The 27,858-nt window shown below is 39.1% G+C and overlaps 1 protein-coding gene and 1 long non-coding RNA gene across 6 annotated transcripts in view; both read right to left on the bottom strand.

Moving 5' to 3' along the window:
* Positions 1-1,648: 1,648 nt before the first annotated feature.
* LOC148076333 (uncharacterized) lies at positions 1,649-4,124 on the bottom strand. The gene is made up of 2 exons (XR_015711446.1): positions 3,457-4,124; positions 1,649-1,832 (listed from the first exon to the last, which is right to left on the bottom strand). It is a non-coding gene; the product is annotated as an uncharacterized LOC148076333 (long non-coding RNA).
* A 4,846-nt stretch (positions 4,125-8,970) lies between these two features.
* Positions 8,971-27,858, bottom strand: part of chd9 (chromodomain helicase DNA binding protein 9) — a 106,916-nt gene continuing 88,028 nt past the window's right edge. For 4 of the 5 annotated variants that reach the window (XM_087793525.1, XM_087793528.1, XM_087793529.1 and 1 more), the window contains 16 exons: positions 26,169-26,258; positions 24,968-25,071; positions 23,229-23,346; positions 23,105-23,162; positions 21,748-21,796; positions 21,261-21,507; positions 20,980-21,185; positions 18,984-19,865; positions 17,763-17,932; positions 17,466-17,699; positions 16,147-16,321; positions 15,905-16,053; positions 14,787-15,053; positions 14,567-14,716; positions 13,313-13,417; positions 8,971-12,011 (listed from right to left, as the gene is read on the bottom strand). In XM_087793525.1, the coding sequence (XP_087649651.1) occupies positions 11,166-12,011; positions 13,313-13,417; positions 14,567-14,716; positions 14,787-15,053; positions 15,905-16,053; positions 16,147-16,321; positions 17,466-17,699; positions 17,763-17,932; positions 18,984-19,865; positions 20,980-21,185; positions 21,261-21,507; positions 21,748-21,796; positions 23,105-23,162; positions 23,229-23,346; positions 24,968-25,071; positions 26,169-26,258 (3,850 nt within the window). In that variant the 3' untranslated portion in view covers positions 8,971-11,165. The remainder of the gene's footprint in view (positions 12,012-13,312; positions 13,418-14,566; positions 14,717-14,786; positions 15,054-15,904; positions 16,054-16,146; positions 16,322-17,465; positions 17,700-17,762; positions 17,933-18,983; positions 19,866-20,979; positions 21,186-21,260; positions 21,508-21,747; positions 21,797-23,104; positions 23,163-23,228; positions 23,347-24,967; positions 25,072-26,168; positions 26,259-27,858) is intronic. The other variant, XM_087793526.1, reaches the window with a different exon arrangement.

Genomic DNA, 27,858 nt, shown 5'->3' with positions numbered 1-27,858 from the left:
TAGAGTATTACAATATATTCGCCAGATACTTGCCAATACATTTTATTGATTTAATTCTTCCTCACGAAACGTGAAACCTGCAGCGGGCTAGGTGATAATGTTGGCCACTAGAGGGCGATAAAAACGATCACAAACGATGTTAATTGAACTCAAAGTTCATTAGTTGCTCTTTATCTCAGTTCATTCAGGATTTGTTTTATTGATTATCTCTTTCAAGTTGCGTCGTAGTTAAAGTGTCCATCGAGGCTTCCGTCCGTCTTTAATTCCGGCGTCAACGTCTCAATTCTGCTAAATGGCGAAGGAGCGATAATTGTGTTCGGCGAATTAATTCTCTGATGATGAGACGATAAAACTCTTCTTCTGCAGGTGATCAACCGGCTGCAGGAAAATAGAAAAAAAGTTAAGAATCTCATCCTTTCTTCCGCCGACTGAAATTAAAAAGCTATTTAGCCGCACATTTTCCAACAAAGTACTTTTCATTTATCTTTTCCGGCACATTATTCAATCACCCTTTCTTTCTTTCTTTTTTTTTTTCTTTTCCATTTGTATAATGGTCATATTTTTTGGTGTAATTTTCCGCTGCCTGTGAGATGGGTATTTTTTTTCTTTTTTATGAAATGGCTATTCCATTCCAGCTCCATTCACCGGCTGGTAATAAACTTACAACCTATATTTCAGATTAAATGTCTTCAGCAAATGGAGCGAGTCAGGCGAGCGAGGCGAGGAGCAACTCTGCCCCCACATGGACAGAGACGGAACGGCAGGTGCAGGTATGACTTATTGTGTTTTCGTCACAAAAACAATTTAATATTCGATTACACACGTTTTAATTCACTTTAATTTGGAAAATAATCAAACACGTTATTTTCTTTTTCATTAAAATAATATAGAATAAAAATAGTTGTAATAAACAAATGAATAAAAACGTGTTGTTTATTTTATTCTAACTACTGTTCATTGTTGTTTTTCCTCAATGTTTTATATTGAATAAACATTAAAAGCACAAATAATAACACAAATCAGATTTTAGGCTGGAGTTTAACTTCATTTGGTCAAAGAAAATTGTGGTGGTAAACATGGGGGGCAAAAAGACCCCCATTAAAATTGTAATATGTCCAATTTCAATGATAATCAAACCATATATGTGTTACATAGTAAGTAATAAGGGTGGTAGTAGTAGTATGGGAATGTTTCACTTAATTCATATATTTAAATAGTTGCTCTCTTTTATTGTGATTTAAAATGTATACATTTGATGATAAAAATAATTAAAAATATTTGTATTCAAAGTACATTAGAAGAAAAAAAACATGACTTTTGTCTTTATCGTTAATAGAAAACGTCTATTTTTTTGGATGAAATAAATTCATGAACATTATTTTAATTAATTAATTATTTTAATAATAATAATAATAACATTTTTTTCTTCCATTTATTAACATTTTCTTTTTCCTATGAAGCACCATTGAATTATACTTTTTTATTATTACAAATAATATGTATTTATGTAAACAATAAATACATAATTAATTACAGTTAAATATCTGTATTTAATTCTTCTTTATTGTGCAGAACGTCTGATTCAAATCGCTTCTTATTTCTTGTTTGTCACGTGAGAGAGAAGAGAGACATTGATGGGACGACATGAATGAGTCAAACTGTTTATGACAAAATTCATTCATTCATTTGGCTTCAGGCGCAGCAATGTTCGTTGCTGGTGCAGGGGTGTTGTTGGCGGGGTGATGATGGTGGTGGTGGTGGTGATGGTGGGAGGGGGGTAGAGGGGTCCCCTCTTCTGTCGACTGGCCCTCCGTCACCGTGGACAGTCCAATCTGTAAACTCAGACCCACAACGAGTCTCCGTGAGCGTTTGTCATGTCAGTGCGAGTGTCGACGTTGAAGTGACTCCAATATCAGAGAGTTCTCATCTCAGAATCTGTACTTTATATATGATTTTTCTTCTTTTTTTTTTGTTTTAAATATTTATTTATTTGCTTAAATATCATGAAAAATCCCGAGTAAAACGACCCAAAAATAACACAAAATAACCTGAAAACAAAACCATATTAAACAAATATTGAGATTCATATGATTTTTTTCACAGTATTTGTTCAATTTTGCCACTTGACTTCTCTCTATTTATCATCAATATTGGTTCAAATAATTTGGCTGAGTTTTAGCTTTTAGTGTCTTAAATAAACATTTGTTTAATTTTATATTTGCAGGTAAATAATGGATTGAGATGTGCTGTTAGGCTGAAAGTATAAGGAAAGAAAAAGAAGTAGCTTTTAAAGTGAACTGAAAATGTAATACATATACAGTATATGCTTATCTTTCAAAAATGTAAACATATATTTATTTACTCTAATGTCTTATTGTGTGTAAAACAACTCAACATTATTAAAAAACAACAACTTAAATCTTCATTAAACTACATTTTAAGTCATTATTCTTTATTTAAACCAAATTTAGAATTGTTATTAATCAGTTTTGTCTTAATTAATATGGTCTATTTTCTTTCTTCCACAATTTTGTCACTTGATTTTCTCTATTTTCACCAGCAATTGCTTTAGTCAATATTTGGCTGAATTAGAACTTTTCAAATATGAATTAATTACTAACAAAAATAACAAAAAAACAAGTTAATTCCCAATAAATCCATATTAAAAAAGAAATGTGTGTTTTTTTTTTTTAAATAATTCAAGATGATATAAATGAGTTTTGTGTTAATTTGTTAAACAGTTTTATCAATAGATTCTCTCTTTATTAATCTTCAAAACTTGCCTAAATAATTTTGTGTCTTAAAAAAAATGTATTGATATGCTTAGATTTGCAGGTAAATAATGGAGACCTGACTTTTAAATACAGGAATGAAAAAGAAATAACTTTCAAACATGACAGAACCTGTAACATATATAAATACAATTTAAAAAAGTATATTTATTAAATCAAACGCCACATAGTGTGAGTGAAACCACTCACAAATAACACGAGAAAATAAATAATAATCGTATTAAAACCATATTAGGTAAGTATTGTTTATTTAAATATATTTAAACATTGAGTTGAATATAAATCAATTTTCTATCATTATAAATTATTTAAAAAATGAGATCATGGAGGTTCTTCGTCTCACTAGACGTCCTGGATCAGGTAAATAAATAAAAAATCAATTCAGTCACGAAAAGTTTGAGCCAAAGTTTTTTTAACTTGCACAGTTTCAAAGTTTAAAGTTCAAAGAGCTAAAAGGTCAATTTGAAAAGGTCAACTTTAGTTATTGACTTGGTCAAAATATAAGATAAGATGTTTGTAAGATAATAGATAAGATGTTTATCTGATACAGAAAAACCTCATCACTGCTCGTTTGAAACGTTGAAATCAAAACCTGACAAACATGATCGAACTAAAGCCTCCAGCGTTGACATTTATCCCAGAACCACCCGAGCAAACATCTCACCTCCGCTTCAGCTTCAACCTTCCGCCGGCTTCTCCTCGGCCGGAGCCTCCTCAGCCTTGGCCTCCTCTGCAGGCGCCTCCTCTGTTGCCGCCGCAGCCTCCTCTGCCGCCGCCGCCGGCGTCTCCTCCTCCGTCTTCTTCTCCTCCGGCTTCTCCCCGGTGCTCACCGCCGTCACACCTTTGCTCGTGTTGCAGCCCATAATAATCTCGACTCGGTCCGAGGGGGGGGTTTGGTCCGGCTCAGCAGACGGTCTCAAGCTAGAAAGAAACCAGCTCCGGTCATAACCCTGCGATCTCCAGCCCGGGGCGACGAGCCGCCTGTCTTTTGATCTCCGTGGAGACCTTGTGACTTCCTGTTGCGTTCCGGCCTCCGTGTTTGTCTGTCGGGTTTGTTCTACAGGTTCTTTGTTTGCTGCCACGCACTCTCTGCTGCCTGCCTGCCAAGCAACTGCAGGATTATTAGTCGTAGTGATGGGTAAACACTGAGGAGATCGAGTGTCGGTGGAAGAACTTCAAGTTCAGCTCTGAGATGGTTGGAGATGGTTGAGCTGCGTCCCATTAGATGGACGAGTAGAAGTCGTTTTTTGAAGTATTCTGAGTAAAGTATCCGAAGTAGTTTCATGAACAAGAAGGTGGACGTCGTCACGAAGTTTCAAACAATGGTTTGGATCTCTCGGAATAAAAAGCTCTACGTCATTGACGGAGGCATCATGATACGCTTCGTTTTCAAAGGCCACTGGATGGCGCTCTCTTCTTCGTCATCTTTGGCTTTGAACCAGGACTTCAATTTTATACGAAGAGCACCACCTTTAAATCTTCTCTGTATAAGGAACCCCACTAGAATAGAAGGTCGTGATGTGCTGATGAAGCTTCGTGAAGCTTCGCGAAGCAGGGTCACATTTTTTAGAGCTCAAAAATTGGGCCCTCAGTTTTAAAATGATGTTTTCGATAAAATAGTCGTTGGTTATAGAGTGTCATCTCATCGCCGTTAAAGATTATGACACTGTATCGTGAAACCTTAAACACCTGCTACAAAAGAAAGTTAGATTGGATTATGAAGCTTCATAAAACAGTGTCATCGAATAGCTCTTCAAAGTAATCTGCTACGATACAGAGGGCGCCACCTAGTGGGCTCTGAAAATGAAAACACTGTACCATGTAAGAGGCGCAGGATGGTGAGAAGAGTCATAGTCGACCCATAGACCAGCTCCAAAGACCTGCACCATCAACTTGCTGCAGATGGTGTCACTGTGCATCGTTCAGCTATTCAGCGCACTTTACACAAGGAGATGCTTTATGGAAGAGTAATGCGGAAAAAGCCTTTTCTCTGCACACGCCACAAACGGGGTCTCTTGAGGTATGCTAAAGCACATTTGGACAAGCCAGCCTTATTTTGGAATAAGGTGCTGTGGACTGATGAAACTAGAATAGAGTTATTTGGGTATAACCAGGGGCGTTATGCATGGCGGAAAAAGAACACAGCATTCCAAGAAAAGAACTTGCTGCCTACAGTAAAAATTTGGTTGTGGTTCCATCATGCTGTGGGGCTGTGTGCCCAGTGCAGGGATGGGGAATCTTGTTAAAGTTGAGGGGCGCATGGATTCCTCTCAATATCAGCAGATTCTGGAGAACAATGTCCAGGAATCAGTAACAAAGTTGAAGTTGCGCCGGGGCTGGATCTTTCAACAAGACAATGATCCTAAACACTGCTCAAAATCTACTAAGGCGTTCATGCAGAGGAACAAGTATAACATTCTGGAATGATCTCAGTCCCCAGACCTGAATATTATTGAAAATTTATGGTGTGATTTAAAGCGGGCGGTCCATGCTCGGAAACCATCAAACTTGACTGAACTGGAGAGGATCTGTAAAGAAGAATGGTCCAAAATACCTTCCACCAGAATCCAGAGCCTAATTGGAAGCTATAGGAAGCATTTAGAGGCTGTTATTTCTGAAGAAGGAGGATGCACAAAATATTGAATAATTTTTCTTTTGCGATGCCTGAATTTATGCACATGCCCAATTTTGTTTAAATAATTCTTGCAAACTTTCTGTAAATCATATAAACTTAAAAGTTATAAACTATAAGATATATTTAACTGGATTTTTTTTTATCCAAACAACCAATGATTTATAAACTAAAATCATGAAAATGTACAGGGGTGCCCAAACTTTTTCATACCACTGTATATATAACAGGACATCAAACTCTTTTACATAAGAGGAAAATCATTTTTCTCATAGTTTAAATTGATGGTTTTTATATTTTTAGAATCTTCTCTTTGTCAAACAATATGTGAAATGGAAATAAATAAATAAATATTTTAGGTCACAATATCAACATTGTAGATATTCTGTAAGTAGCAAGTAGTGATGTGTTGATGAAGCTTCATGAAGCAGTGGCGTTATTGTCAGAGACCACAAGATGGCGCTCTCTGCTCTATAGTCAATTGACATAGATTCTTTTCAAACATCACATCATTTTAAAACTGAGGTCGCCCTCTACTGACGTCTATACAACGTGGATACTGACTCATGAGGCTTCACGAAGCTTCATCCGCTCACAGGTATTTAAAGCTAATCGTGGGCGACACAAAATGACCCGGTGGCCCCGATTTGGCCCCTTGGCCATGTGTTGTTTTAACTAGTGATGGGCGGACGAAGATCCATGAATCAGTGTCATGTTGTTTAGAGGTCAGTAGGTGGCGCCATCAGTTTAAAAATGACGTTTCATTAGAACAGTTTTTTAAAACAAAGGAAAATCGTCCAAAGGCGCCATCTAATGGACTCTGAAAATAATGACACTGCTTCGTGAAGCTACATCAGACCATTTCTAGTTTTAACATAGTTGTGTATTTATTAACCAAAAATGAAAAGTTCTTTAAAGCTGGATTATAATGAACTCAGGTTGTCGTAAATCAATGTCTATGAAGTAAATATAACAAATTTGATTCTTTAAATGAAATAATTCTTGATTATTTGACTCATTAGTTTAATTGACAATGACTTCTGTCTTCAGTTTTTTTTTCCATCTGAGTTGCATAACTCCGTCAGGTGACAAGATAGAAAGAAAAACATGAGGATATAAAGATATTTCAAAAGTCACGCGGATGTCAAACAAAATGGAATTAGAGGAAGTTGAACTCTGTCTCGCTCCGTGACTCGTCAAACACGCTGTTGGTTCTGATAATCTAAGGATTCAAGGAGGGATTCTGTCGAGTTTCCTCTCGATCCGCGCGACGACGTGACGCTAGCTCGAATGTGTTTATTGTATATTTTTCACGTCGTAAAGCGTCCACCGGGATCTGCCAAAACCAACTCCCTGTCACGGAAATAACACTCAGCGATGATGATGGACTGTTTGAGGAGTCAACAGAGACACACCCACCTTCTTCAAACATCATGCATGAACCGTTTCACATGTTCTCAGCCGATCACTTGATCTTGGACATGTTTGAATAAAACACAGTCATGTGACCAGTTTTGCTTCTTTTAAACGGACGCCAAAACAGGTCGACGAGTTCGTTAAGAACAAGATGCTCAAGTCTGGGGCACAAAACTTAGCTCTGGTTCACCGACGGTGACAATATTTTCAGTTTTCGACTTATGATACGATATGATACTGTAGTAACAAGGATATATGTGTAGTATTGTCGAGTACTTGACTCTGGTGTTGCAGAATTTACAGACCACATGACTCTTGATGAAGTCGTAACTGCTTTCATTTGTTTTCAAACCAAAATATGTCCAAACATCAGCTTTAATAGCTGCTGGAGTCGACTGTATCCTCTCGTCCCCAGTTAGCTGCAGGGGAGGAAATGACAACAGCCATCTATGGGCAGGAAGTTGAATTGATGAAAAAAAAATGAATTCAATATTTGCATTTTCATTTAAAATTTAAAATATAAATAAATAAAACTTTATTTTATAAACACTTTATTAAAATATAAACCATGAGAGAACTATGATCAAAATAAATATATTATTAGAAAAGACTAAAAAAAAAAAATCGATATAGTGCCTTTTAATATCAATACAGTATCTTGAAAAAAAGTATTGCAAAATTTTACGTGTATCGATGTTTTCTTACACCTCTAGTGTCCATGTGGGTTCATTTTTGAAGTTAGCAATAAGATTGAACAAAAACTTACACAACACAAAGCTTTATCTCGCTTAGTAAACAAACGCACACACATTAAATTGTTCTAACACTAGGGGGAGCCAGAAACAATATTATCATTTGTATACGTTTTGCAGTCTCGTCTCAGATCGCAGCTGACACAGGCTTTTGAATATGTTTTGTTTTCTGGAAGAATTCAATGTTTTTCTTACACCCGATATAAAAGTTGTCAAATACCAAACCTACCTCACAAAATAGTAAGTAAGTAATAGTTATTTGTAAAGTGTCTTTCTTGTGGTTACATTGATGTTGAATAATCTCTATTTTTTTGTCCTACAATAACCACATTCTGGGAGAAAATTCATTAAAAAACATGAAGTTACTGAGCTATAATCGTCAACTTTCTTTCAATAAAACGTATTTTTGTGTCTTTCCAAAAAAGTTATCTCCAACAACTGGCACATGAAGGAAACACCAATACAAAGATAACAAGATAACAGAAATATATAATTTCTGGAATTTACCAGATTTAATTATTCACTCAGAGAATTAAAAACTTAGTGAGTAGCTTTGCTTCAAAAGTTGGAAAAAAAATGGACAAATAAAGTAAATGTATATATGACGAAGTGGAGACTAAATGTAAACACTTTGTCTGACTGTGTTATATAACTAATGTGTCTTCTGCTTTGAAATGAATGACATTTATCTTTTAAAAAAGCGTTGTTGCGCAGAGAGACTTTTGAAGAACTTCTCAATCTTCTTTTCCCATTATTTCGTGACAAAGCAAGACGGTAAATAAGATAAATTGTGGTGTGAAGTTCATGTGTTTGTACAACAAGTCCTCCGTCTTCAGTTCTTCATGGCTTCGTTCCGCACATCCATGAACCTCATTGTTTGTCTACCTTCACTGATATTAAATATTACTGCGAATGTTTCATTATAGTATTAAAACAGGTTACTGTTAAGTGTCTTCTACACCACATGTTCCACCCAAGTTCAGTTTTAGAAGTTTACTCCGTTTATTTTTGTTCAATTTATACAGAAAATTGAGGCTGTTTGGTGAAGAAAAACTCGCTGCGAAGAAACACTGACATCCAACGGCCATGATGCTGAACTACAGGTTGTTTTTTTTTTAAATCGCCCGCGTTCGTGAATTTCTTTATAGAATAATAAGTTAATTTGTAAATATACACCGATACTTCCGAATAGAAAATAACTGAGACTAAAAAAATAAATTTAAATTAAATTGAGTTAATTGTAATTTATTACAAGGACAATTTGTGATGATAAAACATAAATATCTGCCTTAAAGTATATTAAACACTCAAATGAAAATGGAGGAATATTTTTATACACACATTGAAAATAAAGCAGCAGGCAGAGGCACTCTTGATGGATAGTCAGAAGAATATGTTTAATAAAAATAATTAAACCTCCTCTATAGAAAGTAATCCAATAAATTACAAACAACTTTATTTTTATTTTTGTAAGACGCCATTTTTTTTTCTTCTGCAACTACATAAAGAATTATTCGACTACACAGACCACAACTTGCAAACATTACACCGGTCCAATGAAATAAAAATAAGAATCAGGACAGAAAGAAAAAAAAAAAAAAATGGCTGACATTTATAAGACATTATTCAAGCATGAAATTAAAAAAATAATAATAATGTCATGAAAAGTGTACAGTAGTTGTCGGTGTTTGTCAGTCATCTTGCATATTGGTCACGGTGACAAACACTGCTGAGGGTTTTTTTGAAGAATCGTTTGTACAGTGGAAAAAAAAACAACTTCTGTCCCAAGACATCAGCAACAAAAGCAGCGATGATGATGAAGATGATGAAGATGATGATGATAAGGGCACTACGAGCTCGGACGTACAAAAATAACTGCATTATGAAAAGAAGAGACGTCAGTCTGTGTGACAGTCGCACACACCGGATGCTACAGTTGTACTTTTGCGAGGGCGACACCAGAACAAACCCTCCCGTGTTTAACAGTCAATAGTTTGGCTGTTTGAGAGGAGAAAAAAAAGAAAAAGGGAAGAAATAAAAAAAAAGGTACTTCGGCTTCCAGTGTTCGAGTGAGTCCTGATTTAAATGGGTGAGGTACAGGATAAGGGCACTTCTACGTCTAGCTGAGTAAGCACTTTTTTTTTCTTCTTATCTTCTTCAACCTTTTGTCGGGGGCACAGTCGCTCCTACAATCTCTCCAGATTTGCCACTAAAGTTTGTGCTTGTGCCATGTGTGAGTGAGACTTTGGTAACAGAAAGCGGTGATTATCGGGCGACTCGGCCGGCAGATCCCGACGCGTACGGAAGCAGTCGAAGAGACGAGCGACCCGGAGAACACGGTGGAAGCTCGGGGTTGATGAGGAAAAACAGATGGTGTACAAAAATACTTTTTGCACAGTGGAATCTTTTTTTATTTTGTTTTATGTTGAGTTTGACCCAAAGTGTGAGGGATAGTTTGGGGCGAAAAACACGCCGTCGTGACTAAACCTGGATCCTAAAGTGCACCTTCTGAGGAGGAATTTTTACTTGAAATAATCAATATGATCTTCAATCAAACGTGTTTTCATTCAGTATTTTCTTCAGGAGCTGTTTTATACAGACACAATTTAGAACATTCAAACTCTTAACAAAAAAAAAAAAATCAAATAAGCTAAATAAAACGTTCCCCTAACAAAACACAAATACACATTTTTTTTAGCTTTTAAATTACATTTTTACCATGTTTTTCGACACTTTTTGAACCAAATATTGAGCCTAAAATGAACCCACGAATTAAATTAAGCTGAGAAGTGAAAGTTTATATTTACAGTCAAACAAAACTTCCTGATGTGTTGAGCATTAAAACTATAATAAAGCAGAAAATTAAAAAGCAAAAAAACTGGGATAATCGAGGATCAATTTCAGATTTTTTTTTACTCTTTGAACGTCGATTTAATTCTTCATTTTAAAGGTTTATCTTCACGACGAGTCACGGAAGAATGCGCCGGCGTCGCTCGTGCAGCAGGTTGGTAACGGAACAGGATCTACAGCTTCAGTGACATTCATTAGCTGCCCAAATTATTGCTGACAAATCCAGCGCATGATCGGCAACGAAAAGAAAAAAACTAAAAAAAAAAACGACAAACCTGATAAGTGCTGACTATTTACAAGAGCGTTCCCCGAAAAAAAACCCCCGACAATCAAAATATATTAATAGTACAGCTCGGCGTGTTCGTGTCACTTTTTCTTTTAATAAAATTAAATCCTGACGTAATTACAATAATGCCTTTTCCTCCTTGTACATACTCACGAAAACTCTACCAAAGTCCGACATGCAAAAATGTCTCGAAAACAAAAAACTGTACCTTTTATCCACAAACACTGAAATTTGATTTCAGTTTTTTTTAGTTGTTTTTTTTGCGTTTTTTTTCTTTTTTCCTTTATTACACAACATTTGAGTTAGTTCTTGTATGTACAAGTAAAGAAATCACAACGCAAGTGCTGGGAAGAAAACAAAACAAAAAAAAACTCCATAATATGTGAATATATGTTTTCTAGGCAATACATAAATAAATTTATAACTATTCGTCCCGGTCAGTCCTCGTCGCTGGAGTCCGAGTCCCCCGAGGACGAGGACGAGCTCCCGGAGTCCGACGACGAGGAGTCGGCTTTCCCTGAACCTTCCGGGCCGCTGTTGTCCTTCTGCTCCGACTCGTCCTCGTCGTCCTCGTCTTCGTCTCCGTCCGGGCGCTCGACCCGCTCGGCTGGGGCAGGGGGCGCGGGCGCCGCCGGAGGTTCCGGCTCGCCGTGCGGCGCGGGGAGGTTAAGGCCTGGAGTGAGAAGCATCCCTGGGTAAAGCATGTTGGAGAGTAACAAAGGGTTAAGAGCCAGCGAGTGATCTGTTGCCGTGGCGGCGGCAGAAGCACTTTGTGTGGCGGCGGCGGCGGGAGTGGTGCTGGAAGCGCCGGAGCTTTCTGTCCTGTCGGCTTTAGTGTCGTGAGCGGATTTAGGGAGGGTCGCCGCCGCCGGACCCTTGTCCTGGTCCTCGGGGACGCCCTCCTTCCCCATCAGGCCGCTCATCCCCAGCAGGTTGGGCAGGCCCGACATCCCCGACAGCATCATGGGAAACATGGCCGCCAGGTTGGTGGCGGCGAGGTTGCTGGCGTCCGACGGGAGGCCCATGAGCCCGGCGGTCAGCTGCATGGACTGGAGGCTCTGCAGGGCCTGCAGGCTGCTCAGGTCCATGCCGCTCATGAGGCCGTTGGTCAGCATGGGGTTCAGGCCCAGGCCGGAGGTCGCCGCGTTCTTCGCCGCTCCCACGGCGGCGGCGGCGGCCGCCCTGGCTAGAGGGTTCTTGGGCCGACGTCCACGCCGGCTCACCTCCTCCGGGACGATGGGTCCGGTCAGGATCCGGTCGAACATGCTCTCCGGGAGATAACCCTGGAACAGGAACGGATCAAGTAAATGAGTGAAGCTGCTTGTGTTTGTTGGTCATGTGACGTGAACGTTGTGAATAAAGTTTTGAGACGTGTCAGCGTACATCGTTGATTCACAAGCTTATGAACAATCGTTTAAAAATAGGACAATCATTGAATTCATAAATGAAAACTAGAATTTGGTCATTGTCGCGGCACTTCAGGTCATCTCGGGGATCGACAAGCACTTAAAATGTTTAAATCAAATCAATCATTTTTCTGTAACGTTGCCGATAATTAAGTCCATATTTAAAGTGACAAGAAAACGTTTTTCCTCTGATCACTACTGGAAGGGCTTTGCTGTAATGGGATCAGGAGGCGTTAGACTGCAGAAAGAACCCTCTAGTGGTCAACGTTTGTAGCGCAAGTGCAAAAAAAAAAAAAAAACGGACCATATATTTCCGAGGTGTAACCGGTTACACAACAGTTAGGAGCCCTGATTACACGTGTAGAAAAATGTGTCAACCTGAAGATTTGATTGACAGGATGAACTATTGAAAAACGTATTTGTAATTTATTTTAATTCTATTTGTTTGTTCTTTCCTTTTAACTTAAAATCAATGTGGGTACATTTTCTCATTCTAACAAGAATAAATACATGGACATATTATCTTCTAATTATAACATTTAAATCACAAAATAAAGTGTACATGTTTTTTTTTATGATACTTCACCTCCTAAACATTACCGTTTTGTAGCTGTTCATGTTTTTCATTTCTACAAATGTATGGTCTAAAATAAAAGATAAAATCATAATAGTCAAAAGTCACATTTCTTATTTAAACAAGTTCTGTATTCTGTCTTCACATTTGCAATCAACAGAAAATCCACGTGTTCCTACCTAAAAAAAAAACAAATCTATGTATTTAGTATTTGTCGAGGACTTAATATTTGAAATGATCCGTCAAAGTTTGTACAAACAATCCTGGTGAGAAGTGGAAAAGTTTCTGTATCGTCGGCCTCAGAAATATTTGCCGACACAGAACAAACGCTGAGCGAGTGAGTCAGAGGGAGGAGACGACAAAAATGTTGTTAAAGACCAAACAACCAGAGTAAACACGTCGTACGAGGGCGGACACGACTGTCAGGAGACGCCTCTGTCCTCTCGGGTGGACACACAAGGACATCTTCTGTTCCAGATCTTTATCATCAGCAGATCAAATGTGTTTCAGAATCATCGACGTTATTTTCAAGACCCTCCTCGTCGCACCTTCTCTAAATGACGGCTCCGGTTCGAGCCGTTTGTGTCGAACTTTCGTGACTCACCGACTGCTTGACGACGTCGGCCCACTCCGGTGGAACCCCGTACTCGGGGTTCTCCTGCAGGAACCGGCAGAGATCCTTGAGAGGAGGAGCAAAGGCTCCGCCGACCTGAGCAGGAGAGAAGGTTTAGACACGACCACTGAGACATGAGGCGTAGAATATGTAGCTCCTTCATCCGTGAGAGACGTGGAGAAGAGACGCTGACGTTTGACTGACAGACACAGAACTAAAAAATATCATTTGAATTTTGTGATTTTTTTTTGCTAACATACGGGTCAGTAGGTGTGTGTATTGGCAAGAATCATGATACGAGGGGCAAATATACGATATATATTGTGATACTGTAGTAACAAGAATATATGTGTAGTATTGTCGAGTACTTGACTCTGGTGTTGCAGAATTTACAGACCACATGACTCTTGACGAAGTCGTAACTGATTTCATTTGTTTTGAAACCAAAATATGTCCAAACATCAGCTTTATAAGCCGCTTGAGTCGACTGTATCCTCTCGTACCCAGTTAGCTGCAGGGGATTAAATGGCTTCTGCCATCTACCTTACACCCCTATCGTCCATGTGGGTTCAGTTGAAGTACTGAGAGGGTTTTTGGAAGTTAGTTTAACTTAACAACACAAACCTTTATCTTGCTTGGTGAACAAACGCACACACATTAATTTGTTCCAACACTAGGGGGAGCCAGAAACAATATTAATTGTATATATTTTGCAGACTTGTCTCAGATCGCGGCCGACGCACACTTTTGAAAATGTTTTGTTTTCTGGAAGAATTCAATGTTTTGTTGGTTTGAGTTGACTGTATCCTCTCATCCCCAGTCATTTAATTGTTCCTTTGCCATCTCATGGTTGGAAGTTTAATTGCAACAACAAAAAAGAAGAAAGCAATCACTGTGAATATTTGCATGATGCAAATAAAAACCTTAAAAATAATCAAATTATTTTATCTTAAACAGACTTTATTGAAACAAAAACCACAAGAATTATGATAAAATCGATCATGGTTCGAAAAAAGTATTTTATAAAAATCGATGTTGAACCATAGTCATGAATATTTGCATGTTAATTATAAAAAATAAATAACATTTAATTATTTAATCCACCATATATTAATCTATTAACAAAAAAAAGGAGTTAGTGATGTTGAATATCGACACATTATCTTCAAATAAAACATCATAATGTTTTATGTTTATTGATATTTTCTCAGACCCGGGTCCGAAGAAGCTCCAGCACCGACTGACCTTGCGAGCGTTCCTCCGGTTGATGATCTGGACTCGCTCCTCGCCCGTCAGGCTGTTGACATCGATCTTGTTGGGGTTCCTGCAGCGATGCCTCTTCTGCTTGGGCCGCCCGTCCTGGAAGTGGAACTTCAGGTGCATCTTGTTCACGCCCTGAAACGAAGACGTGGGTTCAGTCGATCTGACTCAGGAGGACACGAGCGACTCTAGGGGGGACATTTACAGGAATGAAGGCTCCAGTGTCGGCCACGAAGCCCGGATGCTCCTGCAGCCACTGGTCCAGATCCTGCTTGGTGGGAGCGTCATCGCCGGCGAGTCGCGTTCCATCCTTGAGGTTGATGACCGGAACTCTGCTGTCCATCTCACCCGGGATTTGACTGGAGCTCTGACTGTAGCCCGGGACTGATGCTGCTGCTGCTGCAGCTGCTGCCGCCGCCGCCGAAGCTCCAGCCATGCCAACCTGGCCAATACCGCCCCACCCAGGAGGAACCTGGAAGTACATCCATTTTAATACAATATTCTCTTCATCGTTTGGAACAATAACAACGGTCTAGACCAACGGTGCCGACGTTAGCAGTCAAGATACTTGTTTTGACGTCTTTTTACTGAAAAAAACAAATTGTTTCTCATTATTTATGTTTGTCAAGATAACGGTTGAGTTTTGCACTAGTTTTTATTCTCCTGGACACGTTTTGTGGAAACTCTCGTTAAGATCTATCGTCTGTGTTTTTCAGTGTTTTCAGAAACTACAATTTTTATTTTATTTGAAACCTAAACATCTTTTTTACTTCGTATCATGATACTAGTGCAACAATACAATATATAGTGATACTGTAGCAACAAGGATGTATTCGTAGTATTGTCCAGTACTTGACTCTGGTATTGCAGAATTTACAGACCACATGACTCTTGACGAAGTTATAACTGCTTTCATTTGTTTTGAATCCAAAATATGTCCAAACATCAGCTTTAAAAGATGCCGGAGTCGACTGTATCCTCTCGTCCTCAGTCTTCGCCGGGATCAAGCCTGATTTCATTGTTCCTTTACGGTAACTCCTGCCATCTAGAGGCCGTTAGTTTAATTCGTTTAAGCAGTTATATTTAATTTTAAATATAAAATGTATATCAATATTTTTCACCACTACTCTCACCGCAATTTTTCCAATTTCAAGAAAATTCAATCACCTGCGTTATGATAAAACCCAGGACCTCTAACAGTGAAATACAATTTTAAACAATAAAATCCCATAGTTTGCCAATTCGAATGTAAAATTCTGCCAGACATATGCAGTGATGAGTTCACTGAGAGGGAGTGAGGCCAGACTAAGTCACTCTTCCTACCTGATTCGGGACGGGGGGCACTCTGTTGGTGTTCATGAAGAGCAGGTCCATGCCCTCCACGTTCTTCCTCCTCCCTTTTCGCTTCTTCATGAGCGGCTGTCCGTCCACGACGCCGTTCAGCCTCATCTGAGCAGGAAGACCTGAAGGCACTGCAGGAGGAACGCTCGCGTTATTACCAACCCTGTGCTGACCTCTGGTGGCCGGGTTCAGAATAACACCCGGACTTGATGAAGGATACCGACCGTTCTGGAAGCTGCACTGCGGCTTGGTGATGTCGGCCAGGCCGGTGTCCGAGGCGCTCTGCAGGTCGTGGAGTCTGGCCAGGTACTGCTGCTGCGCCTGCGGGCCCTCCTCGGGGTCCAGGGGCCTCTTCAGAGGTAGACCTTGTTTCTGGAAGGTCAGCTTCAAGCCTCCTTCCTGTCGAGCGACAAACACCAAAAGTCAGAAAAGTGTTTTCCGCGCGCATCAGTGTTGATTGTAGCAGTTTGAACAGCAGCGAGTGTTTGTTAGTGTTTTCGGGGAAGTTGGTGAAACAGCAGGTGTTGCTAGTCGGGCGGAAGGTGAAGTTCACGCGTCGTCAAAGGTCAAAGGTCATGACCACGTGATCGACGTTTAAATCTCTATAGAGGTCTGTAGTGATCAGGGAGACTCGACAGTTGACGGGAAATTATGAAGGATTTTCTTTAGCCATCAGAATATTGAGCCTTTGAATCAAACATTTTGAATGTTGAGTACTCTATTTACTAACAAAAATTATTGGTTTTTTATTATTAATTTCGGGATTTTTATTTAAATAATTTTAAACTATAGTTTCTATATTGAAAAGTTCGATTTTTTTAGTTTTGAAAAATGTAATTGAGAATGTAAACCAAATCAATTCTATTTTTGCTGTACTATTATACAAAAATGTGTGTTAAAATTAAAATGATTCAAATGTAAAACAATTTTAACTTTGAAAAGGAAATACATTTCTTTATAATTAATTAAAATATCAAACTGGATGTGTAAAAGAAATAAATCACAAAATTAACATTTCTTAGTGAATTTAAAAGGCTTCAGATTAAAAAATATTTAAAAACTTCAAAAAATGAAAACTAATTATTGGAATTTGAAACTATGCAAAAATAAATGTATGTTGACATAATTGTACCAGCATTTTTATATTGAATTTAAAGGCAAATTTAAAAATAAATACTGGATTTAGTAAATGTATTAATTTAAATGACTGTAACTAGTATATGAAACTGTGTGTAAAAAATAAAAAATAAATTATTAATATTTTTTTAGATTCAATATTGTCAATAATTATTATATATTATAAAGAAATAAACCTTTCAATACAGCAACTGTTAGATTAGATATTTCAGTAAAGTGACCCCCTGTGACCCCGAGAAGAAGAGAAAAGTGAATCTTCCTGCAGCTCTACTGGCCGAGAGGAGAGAGAGGAGGGACAACACACTGCATGCTGAGCGCGGCAACATGGCAGCGGAGGCTTGAGGAAGGGTCCAGCAGTTGGGGCGAAGCGGAAGGGATGAAGGGAAGAAGGATGAAATCAACATACATCGTTCAGTTTTACTGAGAACTCCTTGTTTTCTGCAACATGCGTGGTCACCTTTGACCCCTGTGGCGAGGCGGAGGGGTCCTCGCACAGGCTGGTGCTGGCGTTGTCCAGCAGCTTGGTGGTGTAGAAGGAGGACACGGCGCCGCCGAGCTCGTACGCCCGCCGCACCCCGGGCCACTTGCCCTTCAGCACCGCCTGGCAGATGCTGTCCAGTCGGTTGATGATCACGCGATCCTAGGAACACAAGACAGTTTCGGTCGTCGGGTTCGTCGACGTTCGGAGGAGCTGAAGTACTACCTTCGGCCAGTAGGAGGCGGCGAGCATGTAACCCCCGCCCTGGAAAGGATGCGACGCGCCGTGGGAGACGCCGTTCTCCGTCATGATGGCGTCTTGAGTTTCGTCCTGCGTCGTTCCTAGAGACGCCACGCTGTCTTCGTCGAAGCCTTTCACGCTGGCGACCGCAGGCACTGCAGACACACGGGTCACATGATCAGGTCACATGATCAGGTCACATGTTTAGTGATGACACCGTTTATATGGAAGTAGATCAGTGACGTCACGATATAACGGTTGAACATTTTAAATGTTGAAACTTTTATTGAAATGTATTGATTAAAGCACGGATTTTATATTTAATTATTTAAGTATTAAAATATCTTTATTGAAAGGTTGAATTAGTTTTTGAATCTTTCATTAAATGAATTAAAAAAAAAAAAACATTTACATCAAGTTTTCCAATATTTTTTTTGTTTTCTGTTTAATTCCCAGCCTTTTAAAATTTAAAATAAAATATATGTTAATTATGTTATATTAATGTCACCATGAACTCATTTACTTTCTACACAGAGTTTGAAATTGTAATTTAAATATTAACATTTTTCTATTTCTCAAAGATTAATATTGTGTAAAAAATATATTCAAAAATGCTATTACATTAAAAAGGCTCAAATTAAAAATAAAATACTGGATTTAGAAAATGTATTTTTGAATAATTGGAATTGACATATGAAACGAATTAAAAACCTTTTAACTATAATTAATAATTATTCAAATTAATTAATTAATTTTTCTGTATGTATTTTGAACATGTATGAATTTTAATTATTTTTTTCTTTTAACTCATCGACATTATCATTCATTTAGAAAATATTCAAGTAATAACTTAATTATTCAATTAAAAAACAAACACATTTTCAGTATAAAAATGATTGATGCTATTAATAATACAAAATAAATTCAACTTTTAAATATACAAATCATTTAAATTATTATAACAATAATTCGATGCTTAAAAAAAACATCATGTTTCAATGAAAATACAATAAAGTTTCAACAATGAAAATTAAAAAGTATTCAATATTCTGCTGTAGACAGGATTTAACATCCGTGAAATAAAAACCTGTATTATAGTTATTTGAAAGGAATCTTTACGAGTCAAATCCAAAATATTTCAGAAAAAAAAAAAAGATATTTGGGTTTGAATCAGACGTTTAACGAAGTATACTACATAAGTATTACCTTTCTTCTTCCCTTCCTCTCCTCCGCTGTCGCTGTCAGAGGAGGACGAGGACGAGGAGGACGAGGACGAACCGGAGGAGCAGGACGAAGACGAGGACGAGGAGCTGGATCCCGATCGCGACGAGGAAGACGAAGAGGAGGACGAGGAAGACGAGGAGTGCGACGAAGAGCTGGAGGACGATCCGTCCGAGTCCGTGTCCGAGTCGCCGCCCTGCGCCTCCCTCCTGGCCTGCCTGCGAGCCTCTCGTCTCGCCCTCTTGTTGGCCTTCTTCAGCTTCCTCTCGGCGGAGTTGGGCGTCAGGGGTTTGGTCCTCGCCGCCACCATCTGCCCCTCGCTGTCGAACACCGGCTTCTCGTCAAGCCCGGTGGGCGTGAGCGGCGGGCGAGGAGGACTCCACTTCCCTTTGCTCTCCTCGCCCTCCGACGCCGGCTCCGCTTTAGGCACGACGACGCCGAGGGGTTCCGACTCCCTCGCGGGGGTCAGGGGAGAACTGGTGGGCGCCGGCGCCTGGAACCGAGGCTGCTGGACCGGGGTGGAGGTGGGCTGCTGCTGCTGCTGCTGCTGCGAGGGCGCCGCCTTGGTCGGGCTGTAGTTGCGCTGCGCCGTCATGAAGCTGAGCTCGGGGTCTCGCAGGATGTGGTAGTCGGTGCGGCTCACGCCGTGCTTGGCGGCGCCGATCAGGAGGTCCCGGTCGTGGGCGCCCACCTCCCACCAGACCGGCAGGTCGGAGCTGATCTGGCACAGCGGCAGGCGCTCGTACAGCAGCTGGTGGCGGAGGACCTGCTCCCTCACCTGGCGCAGGAGCTCCACCCGGTAGAGCGTCCGCGACGCTCGCTCCTCCGTGATGGGCTGGATGTTCAGGGACGGCTCCACTGCCGCGTCTGCAACGAAGGAGGTTCGACGGTTCATTTCTGTTCGTTTCCACTTCCCAACAGTAGGGGGGTGTATTGGCAAGAATCTGACGCTACTTTATATGGGCAAAGTACAAATATTGCAGGAACTAGGGATGTAAGAAAATATTGATACACTGATCGCATCGATTTAAATTAAAAAACCTAAAAAAACATCATCATTATGGTTGTTTTTTGGCTTTTAAATAATATTTAATTAGATTCTAGTTCTTATAACAATAAAGTAATTCAATTATACCTAAAATGTATAATTAACGTGCAAATATTTGCAGCGTTTGTTGTTGAAATTAAACTTCTGCCGCTAGATGGCAGCAGTCATTACGCCGATCTAACTACAGGAACAATAGATACCATGACGACTGAGGACGAGAGGATACAGTTGACTCCAGCAGCTTTTACAGCTGATGTTTGGACATATTTTGGTTTGAAAACAAATTAAATCAATTACGACTTCGTCAAGAGTCATGTGGTCTGTAAATTCTGCACCACCAGAGTCAAGTACTCCACAATACTACAAATATATCCTTGTTCCTACAGTATCACTATACATGTTATTCTTACTCCTGTATCGTGTTATGTATCGTATCAACAGTGTCTTGTCGATACACATCGCTATTATTGGCAATAATCTGACGATATGATACACATCACGATACAGGAGTAAATAAAGATATGCAATACTGTATCCTCTCATCCTCAGTCATCGCAAAGGTCTTGCAGATTTTCCCCGTCGCTTTCGCAGAATTGCCGTTTCTGTGATCGACTTGCTTTAGTTCAATTGCAAAATAAAAATGAACAAAGAACTACGATGAGCCACGATTTCAAAGCTAAATAATCAAGCTAAGATAAATAAAATAAAAAATACAAAAAAATAATAAATATCAAAACATTTTTCTTGAATATTAATATATTGTGAAAAAAATATTGGAAATGGATGTTGAATATGTATGAACCGATATTTTCCTTAACCCATAGTCAGCAGATTTTAAAGCTCAACTTAAAGAGCCTTAAGTACTTAAAGCAACTAAATCACGATACAAACAAAAAAGTATAAAAACCAGTGAGTGTGTTTTGATTGGCTGACCTCCTTCTTTAGGTGGCAGGCGACAAACCCGCCGGCACATAGCGGTAAAAGCACAGAGGTATTTCTGCAGACTCTCGTCGGTCTTCTTGTGCAACCGAGCCATCGCCCGGAACTTGGTCCAGTCGAATCTGCCCATGTTGGGGTCGAAGACCACGCCGAACGTCGAGACCACCCGATAGAAATCCGCCTCTTCCCGCCTGGTCCACCTGCGATCGAAGAAAAAAATAAACATTTGCACACATGACAAAAAACACGTGGTCGACCAACAGACGTCCACTCACCTCTGCTGGCGCTCGATCTTGGCGGCCATCTTGGGGTTGAAGGAGTCGTTGAGCGTGGGCGGCAGCGGGCACAGGGGCGCCGCCATGACCATGGCGTGTGGGGTCTGGGACTGGACCTGGTGGATTTGCAGGATCTGACGGCTCTTGGTGAATCGCTGCGAGGCCGTGATGAGGCGCCGCAGTCGTGCCGTCAGAGCCGAGGACGAGGGCCAGTAGGAGCCCTGACCCTCCATCAGAGGGAGCGGATCTGAGGAGCCACGAGTCCAGGTACTGAGTCTCATGATACATTTGGGATCAAGTCCTGACTTCATTGTGATAGACTGGCCGTGTTTATGCAGCAATATTTACTTTTTCAATGTAAAAATTATTACAAAACATTATTAACTTCTTTTCAAAAGAAAATCAGAGTCACTTATCTTTATTAATAATATTTTTGTCTGTTTTTGAAGGTTTGGATTCAAAATAAAAATAAAAGTATTTTTCTCACCTCCTGCACTGTCAGTGATGACCAAGTCTCCAGGAGAAGAAGAATCATCCTGAGGAGGAGAAAGTCAACGTTAAAGAAGCACAGTTTTGTTCCGACATTCTTGGTTTATTTAATAACTGCAAGAAGAAAAACAGCTTTAGGTTTATGATCCGAGCTTTTCCATTTAATAATTTTATTCATTTCAAGGTGTGTGATAAGAAAACTAACAATTATTTATTATTTTTACAGGATCATGTTGATAACGTTCTAAAAAAACAGAGTCATTGAAAAAGATCTGATGTCTCAATAAAATAAATAATAAAACTGAACTAATTTCCTATACATTAAAGAAACATTTATTTAACATTTATTTATTACAATATACATTAACAACATCACTGCTTGTGTTTATGAGGGATTTTTACTTGTTTGTTATTTAGTTTAAAATGATATAAATTATTATTTATAAGATTTAATTTCTTTCTAATTTATAAATGCCCTGATTTATAAGATGACTTATAATGAATGGGTTATTTGTGCAAATATGTTTGTAGAAATTAATTTTTTTAAATGAATTTAATTTGTTTTACATTTTTCATGTTGTTTCCATGATCTCCATTATAAAAATATATACTATTTGTTTTGTTCTTTTCTGTGTTTAAAAATATTTTATTTTAGGTGTTTTCGCATTTTGGGTTGCATCACTACATGAAAAGGACAATTATTAACGTCAATGTTAATTTAATTTATCTATAAGGTGTGTTTTATTACTACTTTTGATACATTTACGTTATTATCCGGATCATTTATTTGTTCATCTGGTTGTTGTTTTTTTCTATTTATAGTTATTTAATTGTTTACAACACTGGTAATTAACATGTTCAAATTCTGATTCAATCATTCAAAAAAAACAAAAGAAAAACATGCGTCCAAATGAGGGAAGAGGTTTTCTTCTCTCCTTCATTCTAACTTTCATTTCAGAGATAACTTGACAGTATTTACACATGAAAATAAAAAGTTACTAACATACAATAAAGAGTATTTTGCTTCTACATGAAACTGGTGGAAGTGCACGAATACATGAAGGATGTTTTAGAAAGAGCTGACGACTGCAGCTGGAAAAGTGTTTTTCAAACAGTTCTGGGAACTTGAAAATATTGCATGAATAAATAAATAACAGCAAGAATCCTGACGAGGAAGGAAGTGTTTTTTTTTGGGTCGGTTGATAAAAATATCCAAACGCTTTGATGTTTTCAACCTCAAAAGCAGCTTCACCAGCGAAATACGCTTTTGATAAAATGTTGTTAAAACAGAAGATTCAGCTTCTTTATATTGAACTCTCAGAATCTTGTGAATCGATGGCTTCTCGTCCGCTCACCTCGATCTCGTCCTTGATCAGCGCCGGAGCGGGTTTGTATTCCGGGTCGTCCACGTCCCTGCGAGGAGAGACGGCACACTTTGAGTGGATTCTCAGAGAAGGAGGGAAATATATCGTTCCTCACCCGTCCATGAAGTCATTTCCTCTCTGCTCGGCGGCGATGGCCTTCTCGTCGGGTCGGCCCACTCGGTCCAGGAAGCACAGAGCTGGGTCTGCACGGATGGTGTTGTACTTCTCGTAGCCTGCAGGGGGAGAAGAGACGGAAGTGAGGTTAGAGGGAAACCTTGGATAGACGTAAAGTAGGAAAGACCATTTGACGGAGGTGAAGAGCAAATTGTGACAAACTGTGTTTCACTAGTACATTTTCACTCTTTGGAAGAAGCAAAAAACACCCAAAATTAACCAATAAAATCAGGAAATATTAAGTAAGATACATTTTTAATCTTTTTTATTATAGAAATATATAGTAAAATAGTAATATAGTAAAATATCCATAAACCTATACATTGTGATATTCTTTTTCCCGCAATAATATATCGATATTCAACGGATGTTTCAATATTTTTTGGCATCAAATCTTTTTTTAATTCATGGTTAATATTTGTATAAAGTGTGTGTAAGATAAAATAACACTATCTACAATTAATACCAATATTCACAGCGTTTTTTCATTATTGTGTTGCATTATAACTTCCGGCAGCTAGATGACAACATAATTTCGTCCTGCAGATAAAGGAACAATGAATTCCTGTGCGATCCTGGTGATGACTGAGGACGAGAGGATACAGTGACTCCAGTAGCTTTTACAGCTGATGTTTGGACATATTCGTCAAGAGTCATGTGGTCTGTAAATTCTGCAACACCAGAGTCAAGTACTCGACAATACTACAAATATATCCTTGTATCGACATACGCATCACCAGATTCTTGACAATAAACAGTAGCTCAACTGAGTGTTAACGTTAAACGGCTCAGAAATCTCTTCAACTCTACAAACTAAATCAAAAATCGTTCCCTTTCATCCCTTAGCTGAACCTCCCTCTGACAACTCTCAGACGACATAAAACCCACAGCAAGAGACCTCCGAGTCCTTCATTAGGCGACTATCACATCATGAAAATATAACTCAAAATCTGAAATCTCTCTCGCCTACAATCACTCCGAAACTCAGCAGCTAGACTTTGAATATCACATCAGACCATCCGACTCCTAACTATGACTTCCAGTGCGTTTTAGAAATGATTTAAAAAATGTAACCTTTTACTTTTCAATCTCAGCAGCTACATCTGACACGTCTTTGCTCCCCATGATCTACCTTGAAGTCTGAGTCTTAGAAATGTCCTTGTCAACTGTTCCAATGTCTCGGCTAAAATCAGAACAACCTGCCTGATAACATAAGACAGACTTCTTTTAATCTTTGCTCACACTCTAACAATACAACTTCAAATATCTCATTTTATATCAACTTTTTAATACCTCAACTAATCTTATTTTTATCATAATGTTTTTTTTATGTTGTTTTTAATGTAGAATTCCTTGTATAGATCGGTATAAAGATACACACTTTATTGATCCCACAAAGAGAAATTCAGAAAGGAAAAAAAAATTGTCTGATAAACTGCAAAAATACAATCTTATACAATAAAATAGCGAAGATGAAATAAGATTAAATCCAAGACATAAATTATTACCAAGAACACAAGCGCTAAAATAAAGTGTGTTACATTATTAAGTTGGTCATGTGACTCCCGTCAGTCTGAGATAAGTTGTTTAAAATAAAGACATTATTATTTTTATGACAACAATAATGGTCTAATGTTCACCTTTGAATGGAGTTCACTCACAGCCACAAGAATCACTCACCGTGCTTGTAGACGCCCAGCAGCAAACACTTGTCACAAATGGCGTCCCACCACAGAGCCGGCAGCTCGGAGTGATCCGGCTCCGGCACCCAGATCTTTATCTCGCTGTGGAGCAAGAAACGAGTCAAACATCGATACACGTACACACTTTCTTCTCAATTTAAACAAATAATGAATCATCAATAATCATTTCTTCACCAGCTTCATTTAAATACATTCATTTCTCTCAAAATGTATAATTCCTGAAAATGAATTTCTTAATTCTGATGCTTCATCTTTACAGATACGACCTTTGACCTCTCATAAAAACTTGATCTAAACTTTACTTAAAAAGTTAATAGCATTCATAACCTTACTTTTTAATTGAACGCTTCACACTTTTACACTGGGTAAGGAATCTAATCAGACGTCAACCTTTAGAGAAAATGTTATATTCCACAAGAGTAAAGACGATCATCTTTTACAAGATATAGCAGCTGATATTATTTCAGAACTGGCAACAGTATCTCAATATACGCACTATATGTTCATGTAATGCTGTGTAGATGGATATGTTCCGATTGTTCCTGGGTGCTTAACATGTTCCCCAATTAATATATATTTTTTGTGCTTTTGGTTTGTGTTTTTGCTTTTTCTGTATTTAGATTTGCACAAAAACGCATTTTTGTATTTTGTCTTATTGGACATTGTGAATTGTATGGAGGCTGCTAGAAATGTGGATCTAGAACCATCCATCAATATACCTGTCTGCCTATTAATTCATTGTTTCTAATTCAATCATTTCTCTTCTTTACTATATTTAATTCGTTTTCAAATGTTTGTTTTTTCCCCATTAATTCTGAATTAAAACGTAATGTGTATTAGATGTAATTTCTTGTGATGTACATTGAATAATAATAATTAAAAAAAAAAAGATATTGGAACAAAAAAAAGGAAGAAAGAAAATAAATAAAGTTGATTCTTATGCGTCGTTAATGATGAGTCGTCACGATTTTCCATTATCACGTCCCACATTCTACCAGCAGATGGCGGTATAAACCAGTTGTACTTTTCACACGTGCATCCCACAAAATAAATCTACAACATATTCTCGTTCTCTTTTCGTTGAAAGCTCATCTGATCAGAAAAAAATAACTTAAAAAAAAAAAAATCTACTTTAGTTGGAATTTTTAGCAGCATTTTGAAGAGAACAAACCACTCACCTGGCGTCCACGTTGTCCAGAACCTTCTGGGCCTGCTCGCCGATCACCTCTTGTTTCAGGTAGTAGAGCATTCTGACCCGGAGCAGCACCCTGCACACAGACCACACCCTGATCAGAGGTGGGGGGGGACAAAAAAAAGGAAAAAAAACCCTGACCACGCACACGCAGCAACAAAGCAACTGTTGAACTCCCGACAGACTTCCACGACTAATGCACTCTCTGCACACGCAGCCACGTGACTTCCTGAGGACCAGCGTCTCCGGTCGTCATGTGGTTGGCAGCAGACGGAGGCTGGCGAGTCGCGGCTGACAAGGTAGAGGGAGGGTGACTCACGGGGGAGACATTAGCTCTGTGACGCATCATCGCACATCAGCAGACGATGAGCTGAGCGGGAGGCAGCGGCGGCGCACTGATGTGCGACACTTGAACATCTGGTGCGCTCAGAAGGTTTTAGCTTCAGGTAGAAGCCATCGCTTCAGTGAGGACATTAGACGCGTTTACTCTGGTGACACTCTGGAAAATATAGTGAAACCATAAAGTCCCCCCAGAAAAACCTTTTAGCTAAAGCGTTGAAGATCTATTGACTGCATTTGTCAGGCAGTGTTTCACGCCGCGCTTCATCCTAGGAAAATAATTTCACATCGAATCAGTCGTTTGTAGTCACGGAATTGTAAGATCCGCCTCAGTATCATAACCAGCAGTACACTGTGGTGCAGGCAGATCAAGAATTACAGTTCTGACCTGTGATCAACTTCTTCAGGTGTTTCAACTCAATACTAGATTTCCTTGGATTATACTTAATACATACATACATATACTACTATCTATATATACATACCTAAGGCCTACCATGGAGCCTCACAGAGTATTACTACAGAGACGTGCAAAGTACAACAGAGCCTTGTAGAGTAATACTACAGAGCCTCGGACAGTATTACTACAGAGCCTCGGACAGTATTACTACAGAGCCTCGCACAGTATTACTACAGAGCCTCGCACAGTATTACTACAGAGCCTCGCAAAGTATTACTAAAGAACCTTGTGAAGTATTACTACAGAGCCTCACAAAGTATTACTACAGAGCCTTACAAAGTATTACTAAAGAGCCTCGCAAAGTATTAGTAAAGAGCTTCGCAAAGTATTACTACCGAGCCTTGTGAAGTATTATTACAGAGCCTCACAAAGTACAACGGAGCGTTGCAGAGTAATACTACAGAGCCTTGTGGAGTTCTACTACAGAGGCTCGCGAAGTATTACTACAGAGCCTCGCAATGTATTACTACAGAGCCTCGCAATGTATTACTACAGAGCCTCTCGGAGTACAACGGAGCCTCGCAGAGTAGTACTACAGAGTGCCACAAAGTAATAGTATGGAGCCTTGCGGAATTATGACTTTGTCTTACTAACTTTGAGCGTCGTTACCACATCAGTTAGAGGTCAGTAAGAACAACCAGAAAGAATGTATAAATGCACTGCATTACAAGGCACACTGTTGGTTTTTGAGGAGAATTAAAGAATTTTAGGCGCCTTATCGCCCAAACAACACTGTAATAATTACACTTCATGGTTTTCAGTTCAATTCAGATCTCTCTAGAACCAATCACAACAAAGGGGGCGTGATCAAATGAAAGAAATCTCTTCTGAATACATCTTCAAATATGAATAGAAGTAACATACGGTGTCCTGAAAA

The sequence above is a fragment of the Callionymus lyra genome, chromosome 6, assembly GCF_982586985.1.
Source record: "Callionymus lyra chromosome 6, fCalLyr1.hap1.1, whole genome shotgun sequence".
NCBI classification, from domain to species: Eukaryota; Metazoa; Chordata; class Actinopteri; order Syngnathiformes; family Callionymidae; genus Callionymus; species Callionymus lyra.
This window is presented reverse-complemented; position numbering and strand designations above follow the sequence as displayed.